The sequence below is a fragment of the Canis lupus genome, chromosome 30, assembly GCF_011100685.1.
Source record: "Canis lupus familiaris isolate Mischka breed German Shepherd chromosome 30, alternate assembly UU_Cfam_GSD_1.0, whole genome shotgun sequence".
NCBI classification, from domain to species: domain Eukaryota; kingdom Metazoa; phylum Chordata; class Mammalia; order Carnivora; family Canidae; genus Canis; species Canis lupus.
The window spans coordinates 2,079,840-2,101,896 of NC_049251.1; the positions used below are offsets into that span (position 1 = coordinate 2,079,840).

Here is a 22,057-nt window from a genome sequence, read left to right on the forward strand (position 1 = left end):
TGCCAATTCCAACTTTTCATAAAAGCCTGTATAAAAAAAAATTATGGGAACCCAGACCATAGTTTCCTTATTATTCTGCATTCTATCATCACAGATCCATTTACTGAACTTAGTATTTATTTGCTTTTATTTCAAACTCTCTTTAAATTTGCCACAGGCAATGTAAAATTTCCCTGATACCAGAATTGTGCTTAGAGTCCTTTTGTTCCCAGAGGGGTTCCCTTTGTGCTTTTAAGATTAAGAGACCTACCTATTCTTTACTTTAGGAATCAGAACAACAGCCATCTGCCTCAAAATTCATTTTCAATTTTTTACTGTGCCTATTTTTTCTTCTGTCTACCTAGCACTTTTAGCAATCTCAAATTCTGAAATGTTTTTATTAAATTGTTTTATGTTTTTCAAAAGCATTTTTAAAATGTGTTTTGAATCCTAGAAACATAAGAGAGTTCTAGAAACGACATGAGGCTGCCAGAACAAGTGATCCAGGGCAACCATGTGTAACTAAAAACTTTGGCTTTTCCATCAGTTTCATAAATGCATATACTTACCTTCACCTTTATACTTTCCAAGCTTGCCATATGGATAGCTGCAATTTTTTTTGTTTCTGATACAATAATAGCCTTTTTATGACTTTGCCTTTTAGTTGAGATCAGTTAATAGGTCATTGAGGATGAACTTGTGGAATCATCTGGAAATGCTGTATGTAAATGGTAAATGGTATAAAAGAATTGTTAGACATCTTCAGTTGACATATCAAACTGTAGGAATTGTCGACACGATATTATTGCATAAAGTAGTGAAATCGTAAGTGGCAGTTATATGGGGAATTCTCAAGGCAGCTCAGTTTATTAAAGGAAGATGTATATCAAGCTGAAGATGGTACTGTTTCCTTTGCTTTGAGTCTGACTGTAGCCACTATGGTATAAAGGGTCTATGTCTTAAAACCTGCTAAAATTAGGGATACAATAATCATCCTCTATGGCTGAGACTTTCTTTTAAATTAAGATGTCAAAAGATGGAGACTAGATAGATGTTTAGATATTCTCTTTACAGCTTCCAGCCTTCTGTCAAAAGTGGAATTGGTTTAAAGGTTTAGCAAACAGAGTCCCAAGGGTCCACACCCACAGCCAAGGTCCTGATCACAAGGGGGACTGCCTCAAAGGCAGGGGTGGGAGGGGTGGGGGGTGGTGACACTTTATTCCATCTCCTGAAGTGAGAACTTACGACATTCAATCATAATTCTTACTTAACTTGAGGCAAATTTAATGCTAATGTCCGATTTTAACCTTTCTTATCTCCTCTGGGGCATTTGTGGGACAACTCTTTCTTTGGGCCCTAGCAGAAATATTAAGGCATGAGCACTAGTGTTCTTCTAGGACAAAGGGGAATTCCTAGCAGGAATTTGCAAGCATTATATCTTCTTTTTCTTTCCTGTCAGATGATATTTTATATTCTGGTTGAGGGGCACCCAGATTATGATGCTGCTTTCTTAATGCCCACAATATGTTAACCATCTCTTATTGAAGAAAAGGTAAATAATCCTTATGTAGGGGCACCTGAGTGGCTCAGCTGGCTGGGCATCTCTGCCTTTGGCTCAGGTCGTGATCCCAGAGTCCTGGAATCGAACGCTGCGTAGTGCTCTCTGCTCTATAGAGAATCTGCTTCTCCCTCTCCTTCTGCCTGCTGCTCCCCCTGCTTGTGTTCTCTGTCTCTCTTCTCCCAAATTAATAAATAAAATCTTAAAAAATAATAACAATCTTTACATAGAGGTCTTAGAGGTCTCTTGAGAGTCTTCCATAAAGGATTCATGATCTCTCCCTAAAGTTTTAGGGAATGCAGTGTTTTATAGCTTCTATATGCAAGACTTTTAAGACAGACTTGGATTCAAATTTCAGTTCTGTGACTTAATAGCTTTGTGACTTTGGGCAAGCTACTCAACCTCTCTAAGCTGATATGGTTCTCATGGGTAAGATGGGAAAAATTACTAGTATGTGTCTCATAGGACAATGAGAATCAATGATTGGGGGCACAGAAAGCACTTAGCCTAGGGTCTAGTACTGATTAAGAACTAATTACATATCGGCCAATGTCCACCTCCTCCTCCTGTTCCCATTCTCCTTCTTCCTCCTTCTCAAACAAGTATGAATCCATCTATTTTATTAGCACACCACTGTCTTTAAATTTTTTTTGGATTTTGACTGCCTGTCCCCAGATTGTTAACTTCCTGCCTCTTCATTGGTTAGCTAAGGAAAAGGAGCTTGCCAGACAACAGTAGTGATTCTAGCTACCTGTGCTGAAACAGACATGAACACTGGATTGGAACTCAGTGCTGAGCTAGTCTATCCTTTTCTTGGGAGATTGTGTTGAAATATCACTGTATTTAGGGTTACTGGTATTGTGGAAAAAAATCTCAAAATTACTGACATTTATGGCAGATTTTATGAACTAAGACTCAATTAAGACGAATAAGACCTTCTTACCATCCCCATGGTGTAAAAGTGGGTTTGTGAATACCTAACACCATAGTCTCCCTCAACATGAACAGCCAAGCAAAGAGGAAGCAGACATACCTTACAGAACCATTGCCTAAAAATTATAGTCCCATGTTTATTTAACCTGGAATCCTGAATATTTAAACCCGAATATTTAATCAGGTATAGAAATCTTCTAAAAATCATATTTAAGAGACTTTTACTAAGGTGTGACTTTGCTTCACTCTATATAGTACCACATTGCATTTAAAGTTCTATCCAACTGTACATGTTGTTATGGCATTTTTTCTTTAGTCTTCTTATTCATTTGAAAAAAACAACTGTCAGATATAGTGGGGTAGTAGAAAGAACACCAAACTGAGAGTCCAGAAATCTGGGTTTGAGTCCCATTTATACTGCTCACTATTTTAAGATCAGGGGCAAGTCACCTGAAACTTTCCGGTCTCCTGTAGCCTCACTGTGTGCGCACTGACAATGACAACATCTGTCACGATGGCCTCACAGAGTGATTGTAGGGCTCAAATAGAACTTTAAGCCACACAACTTCCCTCATGAAAGGTTTGTACACCTGTTATATTATTATGATGCATGAAAATATCTGGGCCATCTTATAAAATGAAAACACATAATACGAGACAGTTAAAATGGGTTTTCTTTCAATAGAAGAGCTGGAGCGGATAAGAGAGAGATGACAGAGTAGTTTTTTTTCTAAGTCCCTGTGTTCCTCCCTTCCTCCTTGAAGCCTGTGCTCTGTGGCAAACATTGATTAATTGATCGATTGATTGATTGATTGATTGAGATTGTCCTTTTTCCATTGCATATTTTTGCCTCCTTTGTCGAAGATTAATTGGCCATAGAATGATGGGTTTATTTCTGGGCTCTCTCTTCGGTTCCATTGATCTATGTGTCTATTTTTGTGCCAACACAATGCTGTTTTGGTTACTACAGCTTTGTAACATAACTTGAAGTCTGAGATTGAAATGCCTCCAGTTTGTTTTCTTTCTCAAGATCACTTTAGATATTCAGGGTCTTTTGTGATTCCATACAAATTTTAGGATTGTTCGTTCTAGTTCTGTGAAAAATGCTATTGCTATTTTGATAGGAATTACATTAAATGTGTAGATTGATTTGGGTACTATAAACATTTTAACAATATTTGTTCTTCCAATCCATGAGCATGGAATGTCGTTCCATTTCTTTGTGTGCTCTTCCATTGCTTTCATCCATGCTTTATAGTTTTTAGACTACATGGCTTTCACCTCTTTGGTTAGGTTTATTCCTAGCTATCTTATTATTCTTGGTGTAATTGTAAATGGGACTTAATTTCTCTTTCTGCTGCTTCATTATTGGTGTGTAGAACAGACTTCTGTACATTGATTTTGTATCCTGTGATTTCACTGGATTCATTTATCAGTTCTAGCAGCTTTTTGGTGGAATCTTCTGGGCTTTTCTATATATAATGTCATCATCTGCAGAGAGTGAAAGTTTTACTTCTTCTTTACCAATTTGGAAATTTGGATGTCTCTTATTTCCTTTTGTTGTCTGATTGTTGTGGCTGGGACTTCCAGTACTATGTTGAAGAAAAGTGGTGAGAGTGGACGTCCTTGTCTTGTTCTTGACCTTAGAAGGAAAGCTCTCTTTTTTTCCTCATTGAAGATGTTAGCTGTGGGTTTTTCATATGTGACCTTTATTATGTTGAGGTATGTTCCCTACAGCTCCTTTATTGAGAGTTTTTATCATGAATGGGCATTGTGTTTTGTCAAATGCTTTTTCTATGTCTATTGAAAAGATCATATGGTTCTCACCCTTTTCTTACTGATGTGGTTGGCATATCACATTGATCTGTGAATATTGGACCATCCTTGTACCCTAGGAATAAATCCCACTTGATCATGGTGAATGATTTTTTTTTTTTTGATGTATTGTTGAAGTTGGTTTACCTGTGTATTTTGTTGAGGATTTTTCCATCTATGTTCAGTAGGGATATTGGCCTTCAGTTCTTTTTCAGTGGTGTCTTTATCTGGTTTTGGTACCAGGGTAATGCTGGCTCTATAGAATGAATTTGGAAGTTTTCCTTCCTCCTCCATTTTTTGGAGCAGTTTGAGAAGAATAGATATTAACTCACCTTTAAATGTTTGGTATAGGGCAGCCTGGGTGGCTCAGCTGTTTAGCACCACCTTTAGCCCAGGACATGATCCTGGAGACTCGGGATTGAGTCCCACATTGGGCTCCCTGCATGGAGCCTGCTTCTCCCTCTGCCTGTGTCTCTGCCTCTCTTTCTCTCTGTGTCTCTCATGAATAAGTAAATAAAATCTTAAAAAAAATGTTTGGTATAATTTGCCTGTGAAGCCATCTGGTCCTGGATTCTTGTTTGTTGGGAGTTATTTGATTACTGATTCAATTTCCTTGCTGTAATTCATTTGTTCAAATTTTCTCTCTCTTCCTGCTTCAGTTTTGGTAGGTTATATGTTTCTAGGAATTTATCCATTTCTTCTAGGTTGTCCAATTTGTCAGCATATACTTTTTCATAATATTCTCTTAAAATTATTTGTATTTCTGTGGTGTTGGTTATTATTTCTCCTCTTTCATTTGTGTTTTTGTTTGATTTTGTCCTTTTCTCTCTCTGCCTCTCTCTCTCTCTCTTTATGAGTCTGGCTGGAGATTTATCAGTTTTGTCCACCTTTTCAAATAACTAGTTCCTGGCTTCATTGATCTGTTTTATTGTTTTTTTTTAGTTCCTGTATCATTTATTTCTGCTCTAATCTTTATTGTTTCCTTCCTTCTCCTAGTTTGGGGTTTTATTTGTTCTTATTTTTCTAGCTCTTTAGGTGTAAGTTTAGTTTCTTTATTTGAGATTTGTATTGTTTCTCAAGGTAGGCCTGTATGGCTATAAACTTGCCTAGTTTATTTCCTCAGTATACTCATATGTGTCCCACAGATGATGATTTAAGCCAGATAGTAACATAAGCCAGAGATGTGGTGAAGATCTCGGTATGCTATATTCTCATGAAGATCACATGGAAAGCTGGTATTTGTTTACCTTTATATCTGAGCCTTTGAAGAGGTACAGAGAGGTGAGGAAAGGATTCTTTCAGATCTTTGGGAGAATCTTCAGCACTCATACCTTATAGCTTAACCAGGTATCTGAGTGGGGTGGTTTAAGGGCCAATAAACAAACACAAAAAGGAGGCCTTTTTCTTAACCTCTGTTAACCATCTATGACTATGGCTAGAAATGTATTTATTTAACCATCAGCCTCTTTCTTATTCTTTGGAATGTAATTTGGTATCCTCTTAGTCTTCTAAAATCACTATCTAAAACTCTGCCTGTAATTTCGTCTTCTAATTTGTTTCTTTTTCACCCTCTTTATAGGATTTGATGTTTACCAGAGCTCCTCATTCTTGACTCTCTGTCTGATCTCTTTCCACTCCATTCTGTTCTGACATTATTGCTAAGTTCATCTTCCTTAAATTTAGTACTGAACAAACATCTCTGATAAAACCCATCCATGGCTTCCCATTTGTTTATGAAGTTAGCATTAATTTCCCACCAACTTGGATTCAAATATTTTTACAATGTACTATCACCCTTTCTTGACTTATCTCTCCTAACATGTATCTAAAAAAACAAGCAAAGAGAGTATTGCTTCCCTTTGTACATGTTAACAAATTTCCTGGTCTTGTATAATGCCTCTCCTCCTGGAATTCCCTTTTTAAAATCACACCTGTCAAAATCTTATCCTTTAGTGTGGAGCTATTTCAAATCCTTTCTTCTTTTTGAAGGATTTTCTGATCCTACAAGAATGATGTGTCTCTCCTTTCTTTAACCTCCTCTAATCTATTTTTTGATGTCTTGTAGAATGAGTTGCTTTCTGCTTTGTATTGCAAAAATTTAGCTATTGCTTCTATTCTCCTACTATCACAGTGTGTAGATTCTCTGAGAAAAAATACCTCTGGGGGAAAAGAGCTAGAAAGCTATTGCAGACCTACCTTTGTTTTTATATCTTCTATTTGAAGAACAGTTGCACTGCATTCCATCCTAGGATGGGTGGGAAAGAGCTAAGGCGGTACTAACTTCTTCAAAATTACACACAAGAGGCAGAATTCAAAGCTACATAGGCCTAGGTAAGCAATGGGAGGAAGTTACAACTCATATGCAGAGAAAGTAGCTATACCTGGAAGAAGGCTACCCGAGAGAAACTGTGGTCTTCATTAGAGGACATACCTACTACAGAATCATAGCCTAGGAGGGAGGGAGCCAGGAAATAAATATGAACCTTCTTCCATTCTCCTCTCCCATCATCTGATAGTATTTCTGAACACCTAAACCCAGTAAAGCCAGAGTGCCCGGGAGCTTGTTCAGTCAGTCTCCTGGTGTTTAGAATAGCATATAGAAAGGGAGAGCCTGAATCTGAATGGACAAAAGGCAACTTCCAGTTTAATAGTGGAACTTATAGATAATCTATTGTATTAGTATTAGGCTCAGATGGAGTCATAGGGCATTGCTTTGCCAATCACTAACCAAATAAAGCTTTGCATTGGCCTTTTAGGGCCAGAATCAATTAAGAAACTGACAGTAAGCAGACAGTATGACTGCAGCTAGTTCTTGGATCTAATTTTGGGCATTGGTGAAATATGCCACAAGCATTGAATAATATCTACTAAAAAGGCAATAATTTTCCATTATGATGAGGTACAACAGATATTTCCATTTTGGGCAGAGTGAAATCATGTACTTATTGGAAAAACGGAAGAAATCACCACAGCAGTGTTGTCTTGGAGAGACTGTTAACCTGGAGTTTGCCAAAGGAAATGGAAGACACGAAGATTCCCCAAGAAACAAAGTGCTTTTACACTGAGCGTAACCAGAAAAGGTTACTTTGCAGGCCAAAGTAAGATGTATAATTTAGTGTGTGGAGCCTGCAGAGCTGCCGGATTTTAGTCAAAGCAGAATGAGGCAATGCTGCTTGAAATAGTCCTGTGAACTCAGCATGGAATTATAATGCTGGTGTATTTAACCCCACTCAGTATTGCTTTCCTTGTTATTTTGCTTTCTTTCTTCCAAGACTTGTAGTTTTTTTCCCCTCTGGTTTTTCAGATGGAAAGTATGCATGATGATTCAGCACTGCACTCTGACTTGCTAATGGCTTGTTGAAGAAAGGGTTTGGCTTGCTCAGAAGCCTGCCTTTGACATGGTGCCCACTGGAGTGCTGAGGTTGACATTCCTTTACTCAGGGCATACAATTTTCTCCTTCAAAGAGGAGGGGTTTTGTAGTTCCTTGGCTAGCTAGCAAGTGTCACCAACTAATATTTTAAGTTAGTGAATTAGAAACTTAGAGATTAAATTTCTCATTTCACAAAGGGAAGAGGAAAATATATAGGAGGACTTTATCTAGAAACAGACACTGGCAGAGATGCTAGGCTGATGGTTGAATCCTGAGAGTCTTTTCTTTGGTTGAGAGAGAGAGAGAGAAATTGAGAAAAAGTGTGGATGGTTCTTTTATGCTCCAGAGGCAGCTCTATAAATATTTACTCATGATAGTGGAGGGTGTACATAACAATTTTGATAAAAATAATTTCAAACTATAGGAGAGATTGGGGAAATAAGAGTGAAAAAATATTTGCTTATATTCTTTAATCTATCTTAAATTATTTGGGCTTTGGATGTTCAAAATTATAGCAAAGCTAATTCTAAAACTCATCGTAGGACCAGAAAATATGAAGTAATCTTTTTTATTCCTCCATAAATTTCCTCTAAGATGCACTGTGGATGCTAAATTCAGGCAAGTTAGTTATCTTTGTGCCACTAAGGTATCAATACCTGTGCTCTTATACATTCAGAGGAGAAACTTGTTCTTTTCAAGCAACTCCACTTTATAATTAAAGGAATTCATTTCTCAGTCCCTACCTTTCATTGCAGATGTCTTTTGCTTGAACTTTTTGTTAAATGATAAGGCCTAGAGACAGAGATATTAGGAATATCTTCCTTACTTGCTAAATGAGCATTAGAAAATACTCAGAAATTATGAACACATGGCATGAAGAAGCCCTTTTGCACCTAGATTTGGCCTGCCACAATGTGGTAGAAGTGTTTTGAAATCAAGGTAAAACTTTGCAACTTTTAAAGAACATTTTAGAATTCCAAGAATGGGATACTTTTCTTTTATAATTGGTAGGAACTTATTTTTGCTCTGTACCCTGCCACAAACTACATGGCCAATGTTGAGATCTACAACCCCAAGGTCATTCCTTGTATCTTCTACACTCTATCACTTGATCCCTAGTTGAAAGATCTTCAACATGGTACAATACCAGGGTTACAACTTTCACTCTTTTTATACTAGTCTTCTGCAAAAAGAAAACATAGCAACAGAGAGAAAATGCAACAGGTATTTAAGAAGAGATGATAGATGAGGCAACACTAATTGAAAGATGTTAGACCCTAGGGTTTACAGACCTATAATAAAAGCATAGAAAGAAGTTATATTACAGAATCTTAATTTCTTTAGCTACAAAATATGGAAAATTAGCTTACTGCACATTCTTGTTCAGCCTCATTTAAAGTTTCTTTTCCCTCCATTTATCCCTTAAATCTCTGTTCCCAGTACTCTGTTCTACAACCTTTGCTTTTTCTGGTCTGTGAACTCTTCTTAAGTAACCTCATCCAAGCCAGTGACTTTAACTGTATATTATACACATCTGACAATCTTTGTCTTTTAATGATGTGTGTGGACCACTTACATTTAATGTAATTATTGGTGTGTTTAGCTTTAGATTTATCATTTTATCATTTACTTGTGTTTGTTACCTCAATTTTTGGTTCCTCTCTTACATTTCCTCTTTCTTGTTTTCTTTTGAGTTATTTGAATTTTAAAAAATTCTTCCACTTTAATATATCCATTGTATTTTTCATTATATCTTTTAGTGGTTGCTGTAGGGATTAAATATGCATGCCTTACTCTTTACAGTGTAGCCAGAATTAAATTGCTGTTGTACTATACCACCATATAGGTCTCTTTTCACACCCCCTTAATGTTGCAGCTGTCCTGTATATTTTATGTACATACATTGCAACACCGCCAAACCATCTTGGTTTTCTTTGTTTTGTTTTCAACTGTCAGATATCTTTTAAAGACCTCAAGAGAGGAATAATAGTGTGTTTACACAGATATTACCATTACCATTTTGGTTGCTTTTTCTTCATTCTTGATGTTATTGGTTTCTTTTTTCATTCTTTCTAAAAACCTTCCTTTAACAAATCTTTTAAAGCAAGTCTACTGGCAACTGATTCTCTTTCTTCATCTGAGAATGACTATTTCACCATCACTTTTGAAGAATATTTTCACTGGATATAAAATTCTGGGCTAACATATCTTTTCTTTTAGTGCGTTAAAATGGTGTTCCATTTTCATTTTCTCTGAGTACTCTGAGTCCTCCTAGCACTTGTGGGTTGACCAGCAGATGTATGTATTTTTTTTTTAACCTTTGTTTTTATCAACTTTTATCTGTCTTCCTCAAGGAGTTTCTGTTACAAAACTCGTCCTCCTTTCTCTCTCCTGCCACTCAAGATGTACTTTTATGCAGCTTTTTATTTTGTAGAAAGTTATAAAATACCTGAGGAAAATAATTCACTAAAGATATCAACGGTTAGTAAATGGTATTGTGTTACCCTTCCCAAGGGAATTTTCTTTTAGGCATGGAAATGCTTTCATTTAAGAAAAAAGTGTGGTAATATAGAATTCTAAGCTCCATGCTTGGTCAAGGAGGGGAGATGGGGATGTTAGCCACAAAGACATTCCTGAGATTCCTCAAATCTTAGTTGAGAAACACAGCCACATTCACTGCTTATGTGACATTTCAGCTGCTTCATTGGTAAAGATTTGGAAAATCCACACAGGGCCAGCAGTGGCTTATAGATACTTGCTTTTTGTCTGCCATTCCATTTGGCCTTAAATAGGCAAGAAGTAGGGGAGAGAAAAAAAAAAAAAAAAAAACTTGATTAAGGGTCCTAAATTATTTATTTAAATTTCAAACTTAAAATTTTCACTTTTAGTACTTTTGAAATATGAGTTGTATTCAGAAAAGTCTCCAAATCTGTGGCCTAATACCTTTTCCCACACTGCTTTAAGTTAAAAAGATAATTAATCTCAAATCTTAGAGGGTGCTTTTTGGAGAGTACAAAAGCTTCACTCATTTTTGCAAAGTAATATTCCAAACACGAGTTACTAAAATGACAGTGGCTTCTAAGGATCTCAAGGTCCCCTTTCCTCAGGATTTTTTTTGGGGGGAGGATGTATTTCATAGAAAAACATAAACTGAAGCCCAGAGAAATTGGCAGACCTGCTCTTAGGGTATAGAGTGAGTTCCCTTGTGAGGGGGAAAGGAGCTTTTGTCTTGGGGCTAAAATGGAGCAGTCTCCCATCTCTTAGCTATAGAAAAGCTCTGGTAAAGGGTAGGATGGGAATGGGGAAGAGGTTGGAGTCAGCCTCTGGTTGGTGTGAGTTGAGCTGGTTGAGATCAGCCAGAGAGGGAGGATAAGTCATGGCTACACTTTCATTTGTGCTGGTATGTGGTTTATGCACTCCGTTAGACAAGCTGCTTTCTTCCCCTGTTTTTCTACCAGGCGGTCTTGTTGCTGGAGATGACTGTCAGCTGCTTTCCCTGCCTAGCCACCATCACATGCCCCACCACCGGAGCCCGGAAAGCCTGACCACAGACCAGCATCTCCAAGGCATGAATAATTAGGTAGGCATAATGGAAGGTACTCACTGCACCCTCCAATTGCACAAGCCCATTACTGAAGTCTGCTACATCAGCTTTTATCTTCCGAGGGGGGAAGTCAGAGGATTTTCATACAAGGGCACTGTAACTCTAGACAGATCCAATAAAGGGTTTCATAACTGCTACCAAGTCAGGGAGGGGTCAGACGTCATCGGCCTCAGCCTGCAGCCAAATGAACATCCAGGCGACATATTTTTCAAGCAAACTCCCACAAAAGACATTTTAACCGAGCTGTACAAACTCACAGCAGAGAGGGAGAGACTTCTGGCCAATCTGCTGAGCTCAGACCACATCCTGGGGATCACGATGGGGAACCAGGAGGGGAAGCTGCTGGAGCTGTCCGTGAGCCTGGCCCCTGGAGATGACTGTTTCCAGAGTGGTGGTGACTGGCCAGGGGAGCCCCCCGTGGGCTGTCTCAATAAGAGGAATGCCCATGGGAACAGAAAACCGCGGAGGTTCGGGGGAAGGAGAGGGGGCTCTGAGGTGCTTCCACACAAGAGGACCAGAAGAAAAGGGCGTGGGGGCCAGCCGTTGGTTCTTCAGATGGGGAAGGACCAGACGGGTTCCAGCAAATCCCTTCCTCTTTCTCGAACAAGGCCTAACCTTTGGCTTGTAGAGGAGAAAGGCAATTTGCTCCCGAGTGGGGCATTTACTTCTTCCCTACGGTGGAGAGAGAGCTACTTCCCAGAGATCCCCGGGACGCTGGGTACCAGCCATGGCTTTGGGAGCTTCAGGAAGGCATCGGAGGACCCCAGGCTTGGAAGAGGAGGACGGCCCCCTGCCTGCAGCTCCGCAGAGCCGGGAGATGATGGTGCTGCAGTGCCGGACAGGGATCCTCACAGGCTGGAGCACCAGGAAGCAGGTTTGCTTGAAAGTCAGGAAGACACTGAGAAGCACCTGAAGGCAGGGAAGGACCGGAGGGAGAAGTCCACTGGGCATACATGCAGGAAGAAGTCTATTTCCAAAGTTGTGGCCAAAGTCCAGGATCTGTCCACTCAGGTGCAGAGAGTAGTTAAAATGCATCCTGAGGGTGAGGAAAGCATTGCTGTTTGCCCGGCGGCCCAAGTGGAGTTTGTGCCCAGAGCAGACTGGCTCACCCTCCCAGGAGTCGAGGGTGGCACTCATGGTTCCAGGTGGCAAGGCAGGGAGCAGCAAGGGGACCGGGCAGTGCAGCTGTCGGCCCTGGAACGTACTCCAGGTACTCCAGCCAGTGCCGAGGGGCCTGTGAACAAGGTCCTGCTGAAGGTGATAGACAGTGAGAAGTTAGATGAAGCCGCCGAGGGGAAAAGGCTGGGCTTCCCCCCGAGCACACCAGCCACCCACACCCTCCCAGAAGCCAGAAGCAACAGGAAGGCTGAGCCGCCTCTCAGGGGTCACAAAACCTTATTTCTGGACCTTCCCTGCAGCAGAGGCCCTGACTGGTCGCAGCCCAGAGGCAGTGAGCAGAGGCCATCCCCCCCAGCACTGGCACCGCTCAGCATGCTCCTGAATAATTCATCCTCCCAGTGGGGCACACACTGGCGGATGTCACCTGTTCCCTCGCCTCTGTCTCCAAGGCTCCCTGGCCCTCAGCAGCATCACAGAGTCCCCCAGCTCCCTCCACAGCCTGCTGAGTGGGAAGTGGCTCCTAATGACGCTCTTGGCCCAAAGAGCAGTACTTTCTCTGGGTCCTCCTGTGCTGACACTTTGGAGCCACCATTCTCTGCAAAGGTCACGGAGACCAAAGGAACCAGCTCGCCCTCCTTCAGAGCAGGACAACCTCAGTTGGTGCCTGGGGAACCTTTGGAAAAGAGCTCGGGGCCCGGAAAGACCTCAGGCCGGCCTCAGTACCAGTCCCCTTCAGGTAAGTCCCTGGCTTAGCCACTTTGCATCTACCAGTTATCGCTTGTGCTATTGAGACACTGGCTGCTTAACAATGAACTTAAATTCCTAGGCCAGTTATTTCACTTGGTAGTAAGAAGACCGGGAATGGTATAGGGGAGTGTGCAGATGGTGAGGACAGTGCTGACTTACAGGTTCAGGGGGGTGGTTGCTTTCAGAAGCAGTGCTTTGTAAATGTCTTTTAAAAACATGTTACCTTGGCATGCTCTAAGCCTGCTTCCGTGGTTGCAGGACTCAGGACTCTCAGAGGAAACAGGAATGAGCAGAAAGAAGTAGCGACTTGTCTGTGCCTTTGATGCTAACAATGGATAATTGGCCCCTTGACCTAAATTCTGCTGTTCATGCTGCTGTGGGAGCTTGGGTTGGTTGGGGTTCTCTAAGCAGAAGAGCAAAAGCCCATGTGTCTTTGCTCATCTCTGTTATTGGAGGTTTTTCCTTTCTGGTTTTTAATAATCACTTTTATAAGCGTCATTACTTCATGACAAGAACTTTCTTTTTTTTTACTAGAAGAGGGATAAATTCACTCTCACTTGAAGGAACTTGGTTCAGATTTTCTTTCTTTTTTTTTTGTTTTTTCTTTCTTTTTTGGGGGGCTTTTTTTCCCCAAATGAACATGAAGTAATGTTTATTCTGTTATACTTATGGTATATTTTACTCTTATGTTTTACTTATGGGTGCAAAAGAGCTAATTTGGCCTATATGTTTAATGTGATATGAAATTTTACATGAAAATGATTTTAAGGGTTCTATAGGACCAAAAAAAGACAGTATATAAAAGGTACTACTCCGGTATTCCTTACATTTTCCAGGCCAATGTGCCTAGGGCTCAGGGTTTTGTATGTTGCTGTGCAGAGGATGGATTCTTTTTGGGGAGGGGGGGTTTCCTCCCACAGCATGTAGTCAATGCTTTGTCTGGGGAATGGGTCATAATATGATATGTGGTCTCTTAAAGGTTAGAGAAAACATCACATACAATTTTTGAGATAAAAAATATCTATCTAGGAAAGAGGAATTTCAATAGTTTTCTGTTCGACTCTTGACATTTTTAAACATTTCTCTAATCATTGATCCAGGTGTGGTTCTTTAAAAATGTGGTAAATGCTTTCAATCTTATTTTTGCAATATGTTGATCTTCGTTTGATAAGACTTGCTACCGTCGTGGTATAACCAATCTGCTTCACCAGGAAAGTCATAGAATTATAGATTTTGTTATCATGTATCATAGAACCGTGGTGATGAAAACCCCTTCTCCCTCTGAATGCGGGGCCTTGGAAATACTTGGGAAGGGAGAGACTTCTGGAGGCTCGGGTGTGGAATAGTTGCTTCACCTCTGAAGGTTCTCTTTTAGAAACCACACCACATTCTAGGATTGTGTGTGTCCCTCATTCAGAAACTGGGTGTTAGATACATTGAGCTTCAGTAAATGTTTTTATCCTGGTTTAGAATTATCTTTTTATTTTGTTGCCCTTTTCTTATATAAAAAATATCATGACAGCTCCATTGTACCTGGATCAAGGCAGGTGCAGAGGACACTCAGTTTCTACAGTGACGGATCATGAGCCCACCGAGTGGTAAGTTCTGTGGGTGGTCATGCTTTCCCTTGGCCTCTGCACACAATTGCTCAGAACAATTCCCCTTCCTCTGGCCCCAGCCCTCCACAGCCCTTTCAGGAGCCAGGCTTAGAATCATCACAGTGTGCTTCTAACCGTATCAAAGAAGGAGTCAGAAAGGAGAATAGGAATGGATGGGAGAGACTTTTGCTTCTGGTGTGGGTGACATCCCTTTTGCTGGGACCTTCCTCTAGGACATCCAAATATGCCTTTCATCACTGTCTCTCTGAAAAGCATGAAGGGAGGGAGTTCTTCAACATAGTGGGTCTTTGATTTATATCTTATGTTCCTGTGTTCTTCTCTTAATTCCCCTTTTCCGTGGCCACGAGTGCCCTTCATGTTCTGGATCCTTCAGTGACTTCCTGCCACTGGTGGATCCATAAGTATGGGAGAATTTTCCTGCTTCTGGCTGCCTGTCTTTCACTTCATTTCCCTTTTCACACCTTCCCATCAGAAGCTTCAGAGAGTCCTAGCAGCCCTGATGGCAGGTAGAGGGAGTAAAGGGGACATAACTCATTGACTATCACTGCACAGTGGCCCTTTATCTGAATCCAACTCCCACCTGTCTCCCATGTTAACTATTAACCAGGTTGAGTTTATGGTCTGTGGACATTTATTTCCTGTGGAAATAACATCTAGGTATTTCACTGAAGTGATGTGATTAAGATTATTGAAAGCTCTCGTTAACTGCTCAAGTAAGAGATTAAGTCTGGCAAAGTAATCAGATCTGTTTCCAGTTGGAAGACTCTTTAGTGTTATGGGCATGTAGCAATTCCCAGGAAAGAGTGAAATCCACTTCTCCTTCCCACAGGACCAAGAGTTAAAGCCAATATTGCCATCCACACAGGAAATAGCATAAAGGCATCGCAGAGACTATTTGTCTACCTCCTATTGGCTTTGAAATTTTCTTAACTCTTCATTCCAAGGGCTACACATAGGAATGTCTTGTCTGGTGGTCATATGATCAAGTAGAGAATATACTAACAGTGAATGGTGGTCAGATTTGTCTTCTCTTGACCATGTCTCCCCCACCCCCACACACACACCACACACACCACGCTCTCCCTCCTCTCCCTTTGGAATTGGTTTTGTAGTATTTTATTTGGCGATGGAAACTACTGCAGAATATTCCCAAGCCTTTGTGTAAGGTGGTATTTTCTCAGACCTTGAGGGACTCCAGTGGTGCTAAATTGCACTGTGGTGTCCTTGAGGGCGGAGATTCTTTTCTGTTTTGATGGCTTTCTTTTTACCTTTGATCTGAAATAGACCCTTTTAATGCCAGAAGGCTCATTACACTTAGGAAAATGCCCAGTGTTTGTGTGTGCTCCTCAGCAATCTCATGATCTTTGTCCTCTGATTGAAGTCACTGAGGCAGTGGTGAAAGCAGATGCCCCAGGCATAGTTCTTCTTCACATATGAGTCACTTGATCAATTGTAAGCCCCATCAAAAGACATAGTTTGCATCAACTGCTTAAGAGCTGAGACTCACACTTGCAATAGATTTTTAAATATCTAATGCTACTGTCAAAACTTTTATCTCTCTGAGCATATATTACAGGAAGTGGATATAAATTCTTCCTACAGTAATACTGAGGTTTGATACAAGTCCCATAAAAATTTAAAGAGGCTTCATAATGTTAGAGGACATATGCAACTATTTAAGATTACTACAGGAAGTGTAGAATACATAGAAAGTTATCTATAATTCATATTAAGAGATTCAAAAATTGCATATACCATATCATACCCATATAAAACAAATGTAAGAATTAAGAAATACATTACTGTATACTTTTAAGAAAGTAAGGGGGCTGATGCTTGAAACCATATGTAACTTTGACTTAGCAAGTGTACTTTTTGAAGTTTAGTTTACAAAAATAGATGCATGAGTGATCATATATGCATAAGGGTATTTTAGTGTAGCATTGCTTGTTTATAGTGGCAAAAAATAGTTGAAATTTTTTGAATGTCCCTGAGTAGAGAAATGGTTAAATTATAGTACATTTCTACTGTATGATATTATGAGGCTGTTCAAAGTTTTGAACTAGGTCTTAACCTGGCAAGTGGCAAGGTGATGTATAGCATGCTTGCAGTTTTTGTGAAGACAAGTATCACCTCTCTCCATATATGAGTTAATATATGTTTGCTATGGGCTTGAATATCATGGAGACAGGTGTAGAAAAAGACTGACCAGCCTGTTCACGTTATTTTTCTGGAAACAAAACAGGATGAAGGTGGGGAATGAGGTGAAGGGGAAGGATCCAGAAGTATTGGGGAAGGGCATTAACTTCTTTTCTTTATATATTTTTACATTATGTCACTGGTCTCAGTAAATGTGTCACTTATATGATTTTTAAGAGTGATTTAACTACTTTTTAAAAATGGTTATCCTTTATTTATTGAAGTATAGTTGATATGATTATTAGTTTCAGGTGTACAACAGAGTGATTCGACAATTCTAGACATTACACACTGCTCACCAGGACAAGCATAGTTACCATCTACTGCCATACAACATTATTACAGTATTATTGACCGTATCCCCTATGTTGTACTTTTTATCCTCATGCTTATTTATTTTATCACTGGAAGTTTGTGTCTCTTAATCCCCTTCACCTATTTCATCCATATTCCCACCCTCTTTTAATGAGTGATTTTAACTATTTTTTAAATAAAAAACAAACGCACCTAGAGCAGGCAAGTTAGTGTGTGTGGTGGGGTTACAGCAAAATCACACTTCTCTGTTCCCCACACCCCCTCCCTACCCCATGTCCTTTAAAGGAGTGAGAAACTCAGCTCTGAGCCTGCATTGTTAAGCAGGGAAATGCAGTTTTTTAGAGAGCTGGGAAAGCAGTGCCCACGGAGAACTAGTTAGGCAGGGAAGATTTGGGGAGGATAGAGCATTATCTAGAAACCAAGAGAGAAGAAGGAGCTTTATAAAGGCTCTTGATAGACAAGGTCCTAATAGGGAATAGAAACCTCTAGGCCTTAGAGCAAGGGAAGCAGTGGTAACTGGAACCCAGACAGGGGAGCGTAACAGAGAGGACTGACCACATAGCAGCAGGAGTGGCCTGTTGTAGAGGCACCCAGCACACAGCCCAAGCTGTAGGAATGATGATCCTGGCCTCTCTCTCCTTTGATCTTCTGCCTGGAAACCTCTAACTGAACCAACCACAAGACAGAGTGTAAGGGAGTTGGTCGATGTGGTCTGCAAGGTCAGACTTTCAGGACAGAGTGGAGAAAGGTAGAGAGTGGATCTGGAGGGACAAATGGAAGACAAGATGGTGCAGATAGGGGAAGACCAAGAAATGTGGGAAGACAGAATGGTATTTTAAATGGACAACAAGGTAAAGAAGAATGTATGGTGGATGCTACAAAACAGTGGTTACCTTGATAATAAATGATAATTGCACATTTTATTTCTTGTCATAGGACCATTATACTTCTAAATTTAAGTAGGTTGACTGTCTCTTTTATTGTTAAAAGTTCAAAAAATAGAGGAAGTAAAAGAATTGGAAGATCTTGTGATACAGTTTTTACTCCAGGGATTTAGAGAAAGTTATCTGGTTTTTAAAAACAAAACTCTTATATTTAACTGTGATTGATATCACATTGTGTTCAGTTGCTTTTTGTGAAAAACAGAAGAATTTAAAAATATCTTTCTCAATCACTGCAAATTAAGAATAGCTAATTAGCATGTGAAATATGAATTAGATTCTCTACCAATAAATGATTTGTATTTCAAAGTCAAATTCCATGTAGAATAGACAATGAATGTTTCTCTTATTCAAATTCTGTTTTTCAAAAGACAATACGTTTCAAAAGCCAGGACCATGACCAAGATCTGATGTTTTAAAATCCCCGAGCCAGCTCTATGTATGTGAATTTTTTTCCCAGATCAATATCCAGTTGTATTTTGGGGATTGCACCTTCTATTGAATTGTTTTTCACTTGTTCTTTTCTATTCTTGGATTCAGAGTACAAGACTTAAAGCGAGGGTAGCAATCTGCAGGCGTGGGCCACACAAATCCCTCTAAAGTAGTTCTAAAGATATATAGAAATAACAGAATTAACATTGCTTTTTTTTTTTTCAGAATTAACATTGTGATTACAAGTAATAGCTGCTAAAAACGTCTAAAAGAGAAAATAATTTTTTAAATAAATAGATAAACATGTTTCTTCACATACCTCAACCATTCTGCCTCATAGCATTATTGATTGGAGCATTAAAAAAATGAACTTTTAATATGGTAATCATATCAAAAGCATTTTATCAAATTGATAAAGCAAAGTACTGCTTTTGAAGGTGTATGTTCTGTTTTATTCCTCGTGAACTCTTCTGGGAGAGGTTGCTTTTTGAAAACAGTGGCTATCCCCTGGGCCTACTTTCTTCCTCTTGATAACTCTCAACAGGGAAATGATTGCTGTTGTCTATTTTACTTTACCTACTTTCTGACCACTTATAAGGACAGTAACTCCTGTTAGATAGTTCTTAAACCATATTACTTAGTCAATTTGGGGGGCCCCCGGGCTGTGGTATTAGGCCATAGCATACCGCTAGAGTTTTTCTGTGTGCTCAGGTAGCTCAAGCTCCTGCTGGGGCATGTTACAGAATTTCTTGACTCTTAACAGAAGGCCCTAGGAACTTTTTTCACAGTCATGGATTATTCCAGTATGTTGAACCAGACACTTTCTATATGGCCCAGAGCCTTATAGGAAAGAACATGGACTGGGTTAGAATTGAGATTCAGACATCTATAGGATATAGAGGTACTGTGGGGTCCTTAAAGGCTATTGAACAATAGGGAGGAAAAATGGATAGTGGAAGAAGTAACATGAGAGTATAAGTCTGGGCCAAAAGTCTGTGCACAGATGTTTCCTCATCTTCCTGCAAGTGCCCCTAGACACTAGGGGGAAAGGGGCTCTGGCATGAAGGAAAGGAATAACTTTGTCATCAGAAGCCTGATAGTCTTGTAGCATGGAGGAGCTGGTCAAGAGAGGCAGGGACATTCTTACTGAGCCAGCTTCAGTATCTAGGAGAGGTTGTTAGAAATTCAAGGGCAAAGAATGATAGAGCAACAGAGCAGAGGGTGTCAAAGACAGCTAGGCCCCTGAGCACAGAAATCTTGTGGGACCCCTGGAGGGCAGAATTGGGGAGGAAGAGCCTGAGAAAAGACTGGACTTCATGCTAAACAAGTGAGTGGGGGCTTTAGACATTGAGCTTTAGATTCTCGTGATTCATTTAACACAATTTTATCCATGCTAAGGCAGTAAGCTGGGTCATCCAGGTGTCACATATTTTCCCAAAAATGTCGTGATATAGATTTTTTGCTTATTTGTTTCAAATCCAAGTTAAAGTTTTGAGGTTGAATTTTGCATTTGGAGGGAGAACCCAAAAATAATTTTGCGGTTGATCAAAGCTGTTGGTTTCCAGGTTAGCCCAGAGGAATTGTGGAGGGAGCGAATAACATGTGCAGCTTGAGTGTTAGCATAGTCTCCTTAGGATTCAGACATAGGTCTAGGCACGTCTGGATAATTAGATGGTTAGAGCTAACCATCTAATGGTTAGAGATGTTAAGAGGCATTTGCTTGAGGGCTCAGAGGATGGTCATAGGGCAGAGCTCATGCTAAGGAAAGCAGGATTTGAGGCACATGAAAGGTACCAGCCTCAGGGAGGGGAGGGACAACAGTGAGAATAGCATAAGTATGTCCTCCAGAATCCCTGCTGTCCTCCAGAATCCTCTGGACTCATACCTGGGTCATAGGGAGAGAGAACTGAACCAAAAAGCAGTGTGAAAATTTAAAGATAAATTTTACTAAAATGTTCTTAAGCTATTGAAGGCAAGAGTCTGCATTAATAGAGTGTACCAAGCTTGTGGATGAAGAGTCGCTACTCCAGGTGTTGTTGGAGCACGGCAAGACAGGAAACATTCTGGTGGAATGAACCAGATTTTACCTTGTTCTTAAGGAGCAATGGAGAAGTGGGAGATGTAGGCAGTAGTGCCTTGGGCAGCATATCTGGCGCATTAACTACTGTAGTCCTGGTGACAATTCTAGCGGTGTCAAGAGGTACCTGCAGCAGCCAGACAGGAGGGGAGAGCAGTGGTGATGGTAGGACTGCATCCGTGAGCACATGTGATTCCTAGGATGATTAGGAGAAATTGGTAGGGGTGGGGATTGAGGGGAGGGGAGGACCAAAACTGGTAGAGCCAGAGAAATACTGATTTTGCACACTGTTGTTATTCCCCTGACAGCATTTACTAGAAGGAATAATATCCAACCATAGGGTTGTTTTAAGAATGAAAATACTTCATAAAATATTAGAAAATAGTAGCTTATTATAATTATAGTCATTGTTGGCTCAGTCAGAAATGACTTTATTTATTTTTTAAAGGATTTTATTTATTTATTTGAGAGAGAGAGAGAGAGAGAGAGAGAGCATGAGCAGGGAGAGGGGAAGAGGCAGAGGGGAAAAGCAGACTCCCTGATGAGCAAGGACACCCCCGCCCCCATGTGGGATCATGAGCTGAGCTGAAGGCAGACACCTACCTGACTAAGCCACCCAGGTCCCCCAGCAGAAATCATTTTAATAATCAACTCTTTTTGGTGTTTTCCAGTGATGAAGTGAGGCTATAAATAGTAATTCACAGCTAGTTATTTTTTGTAGATTTCATGATTTGCTCTCAATTAAAGCTTCATATTTGCTTGTTTTTTTAGTTCCTTCTGATTTTTTCAGTCACTTCTAAGTCACTTATATCTTAATGGTCTCTTATTGTTTTGTGTGGGTTAACTTTGGATTTTCCACCTAATTTTTGAAAACTTGAGGGTGTCACCAGATTGTATATGATCCCTCTGATGTACTTTCCATGGAGTCTAGCCTCCTATGGGTTCACCCGGTAGCTTTTGAATTTAATCAGGGGAGTTTTATTTTTAAATTAGTTAACAAAGATATCAGAATTGCATTTCTGATATTAATGTCATTCCAATATGAAATCATAAATTAAAGAATGATACAGCAAATGAAAAGAAAAACAAAGGTCCCTTTCTTCCTACCACTTATTTCTGAACCACCTGACATCCTATCTTCCCTTTAGAAGGCTTTTTTAGCTTCTATAGCTAATAGTTATCTTGTCTTTCCTGATTTCCATATCATTTTTTTTTGTCCTTTTTGGATCTCCATTATTTGTATCTTTTTATGTTAGTATTATAATAATAATTTGAATTCTTAAAATTTTAATATCCTTGTAATATATTTTATTATATTTATATTTCTTTTAAAATAATATTCTCTAAT

The 22,057-nt window shown here is 39.8% G+C and overlaps 1 protein-coding gene across 39 annotated transcripts in view; it reads left to right on the forward strand.

Annotated features, from left to right (window-relative positions):
- Positions 1-22,057, forward strand: part of FMN1 (formin 1) — a 433,671-nt gene that overhangs the window by 21,531 nt on the left and 390,083 nt on the right. For 34 of the 39 annotated variants that reach the window (XM_038579933.1, XM_038579922.1, XM_038579921.1 and 31 more), the window contains one exon: positions 11,115-13,115. In XM_038579933.1, the coding sequence (XP_038435861.1) occupies positions 11,246-13,115 (1,870 nt within the window). In that variant the 5' untranslated portion in view covers positions 11,115-11,245. Of the gene's footprint in view, positions 1-11,114; positions 13,116-14,648; positions 14,725-22,057 lie in introns of all 39 variants that reach the window. The other 5 variants (XM_038579956.1, XM_038579951.1, XM_038579953.1 and 2 more) reach the window with 1 other exon arrangement.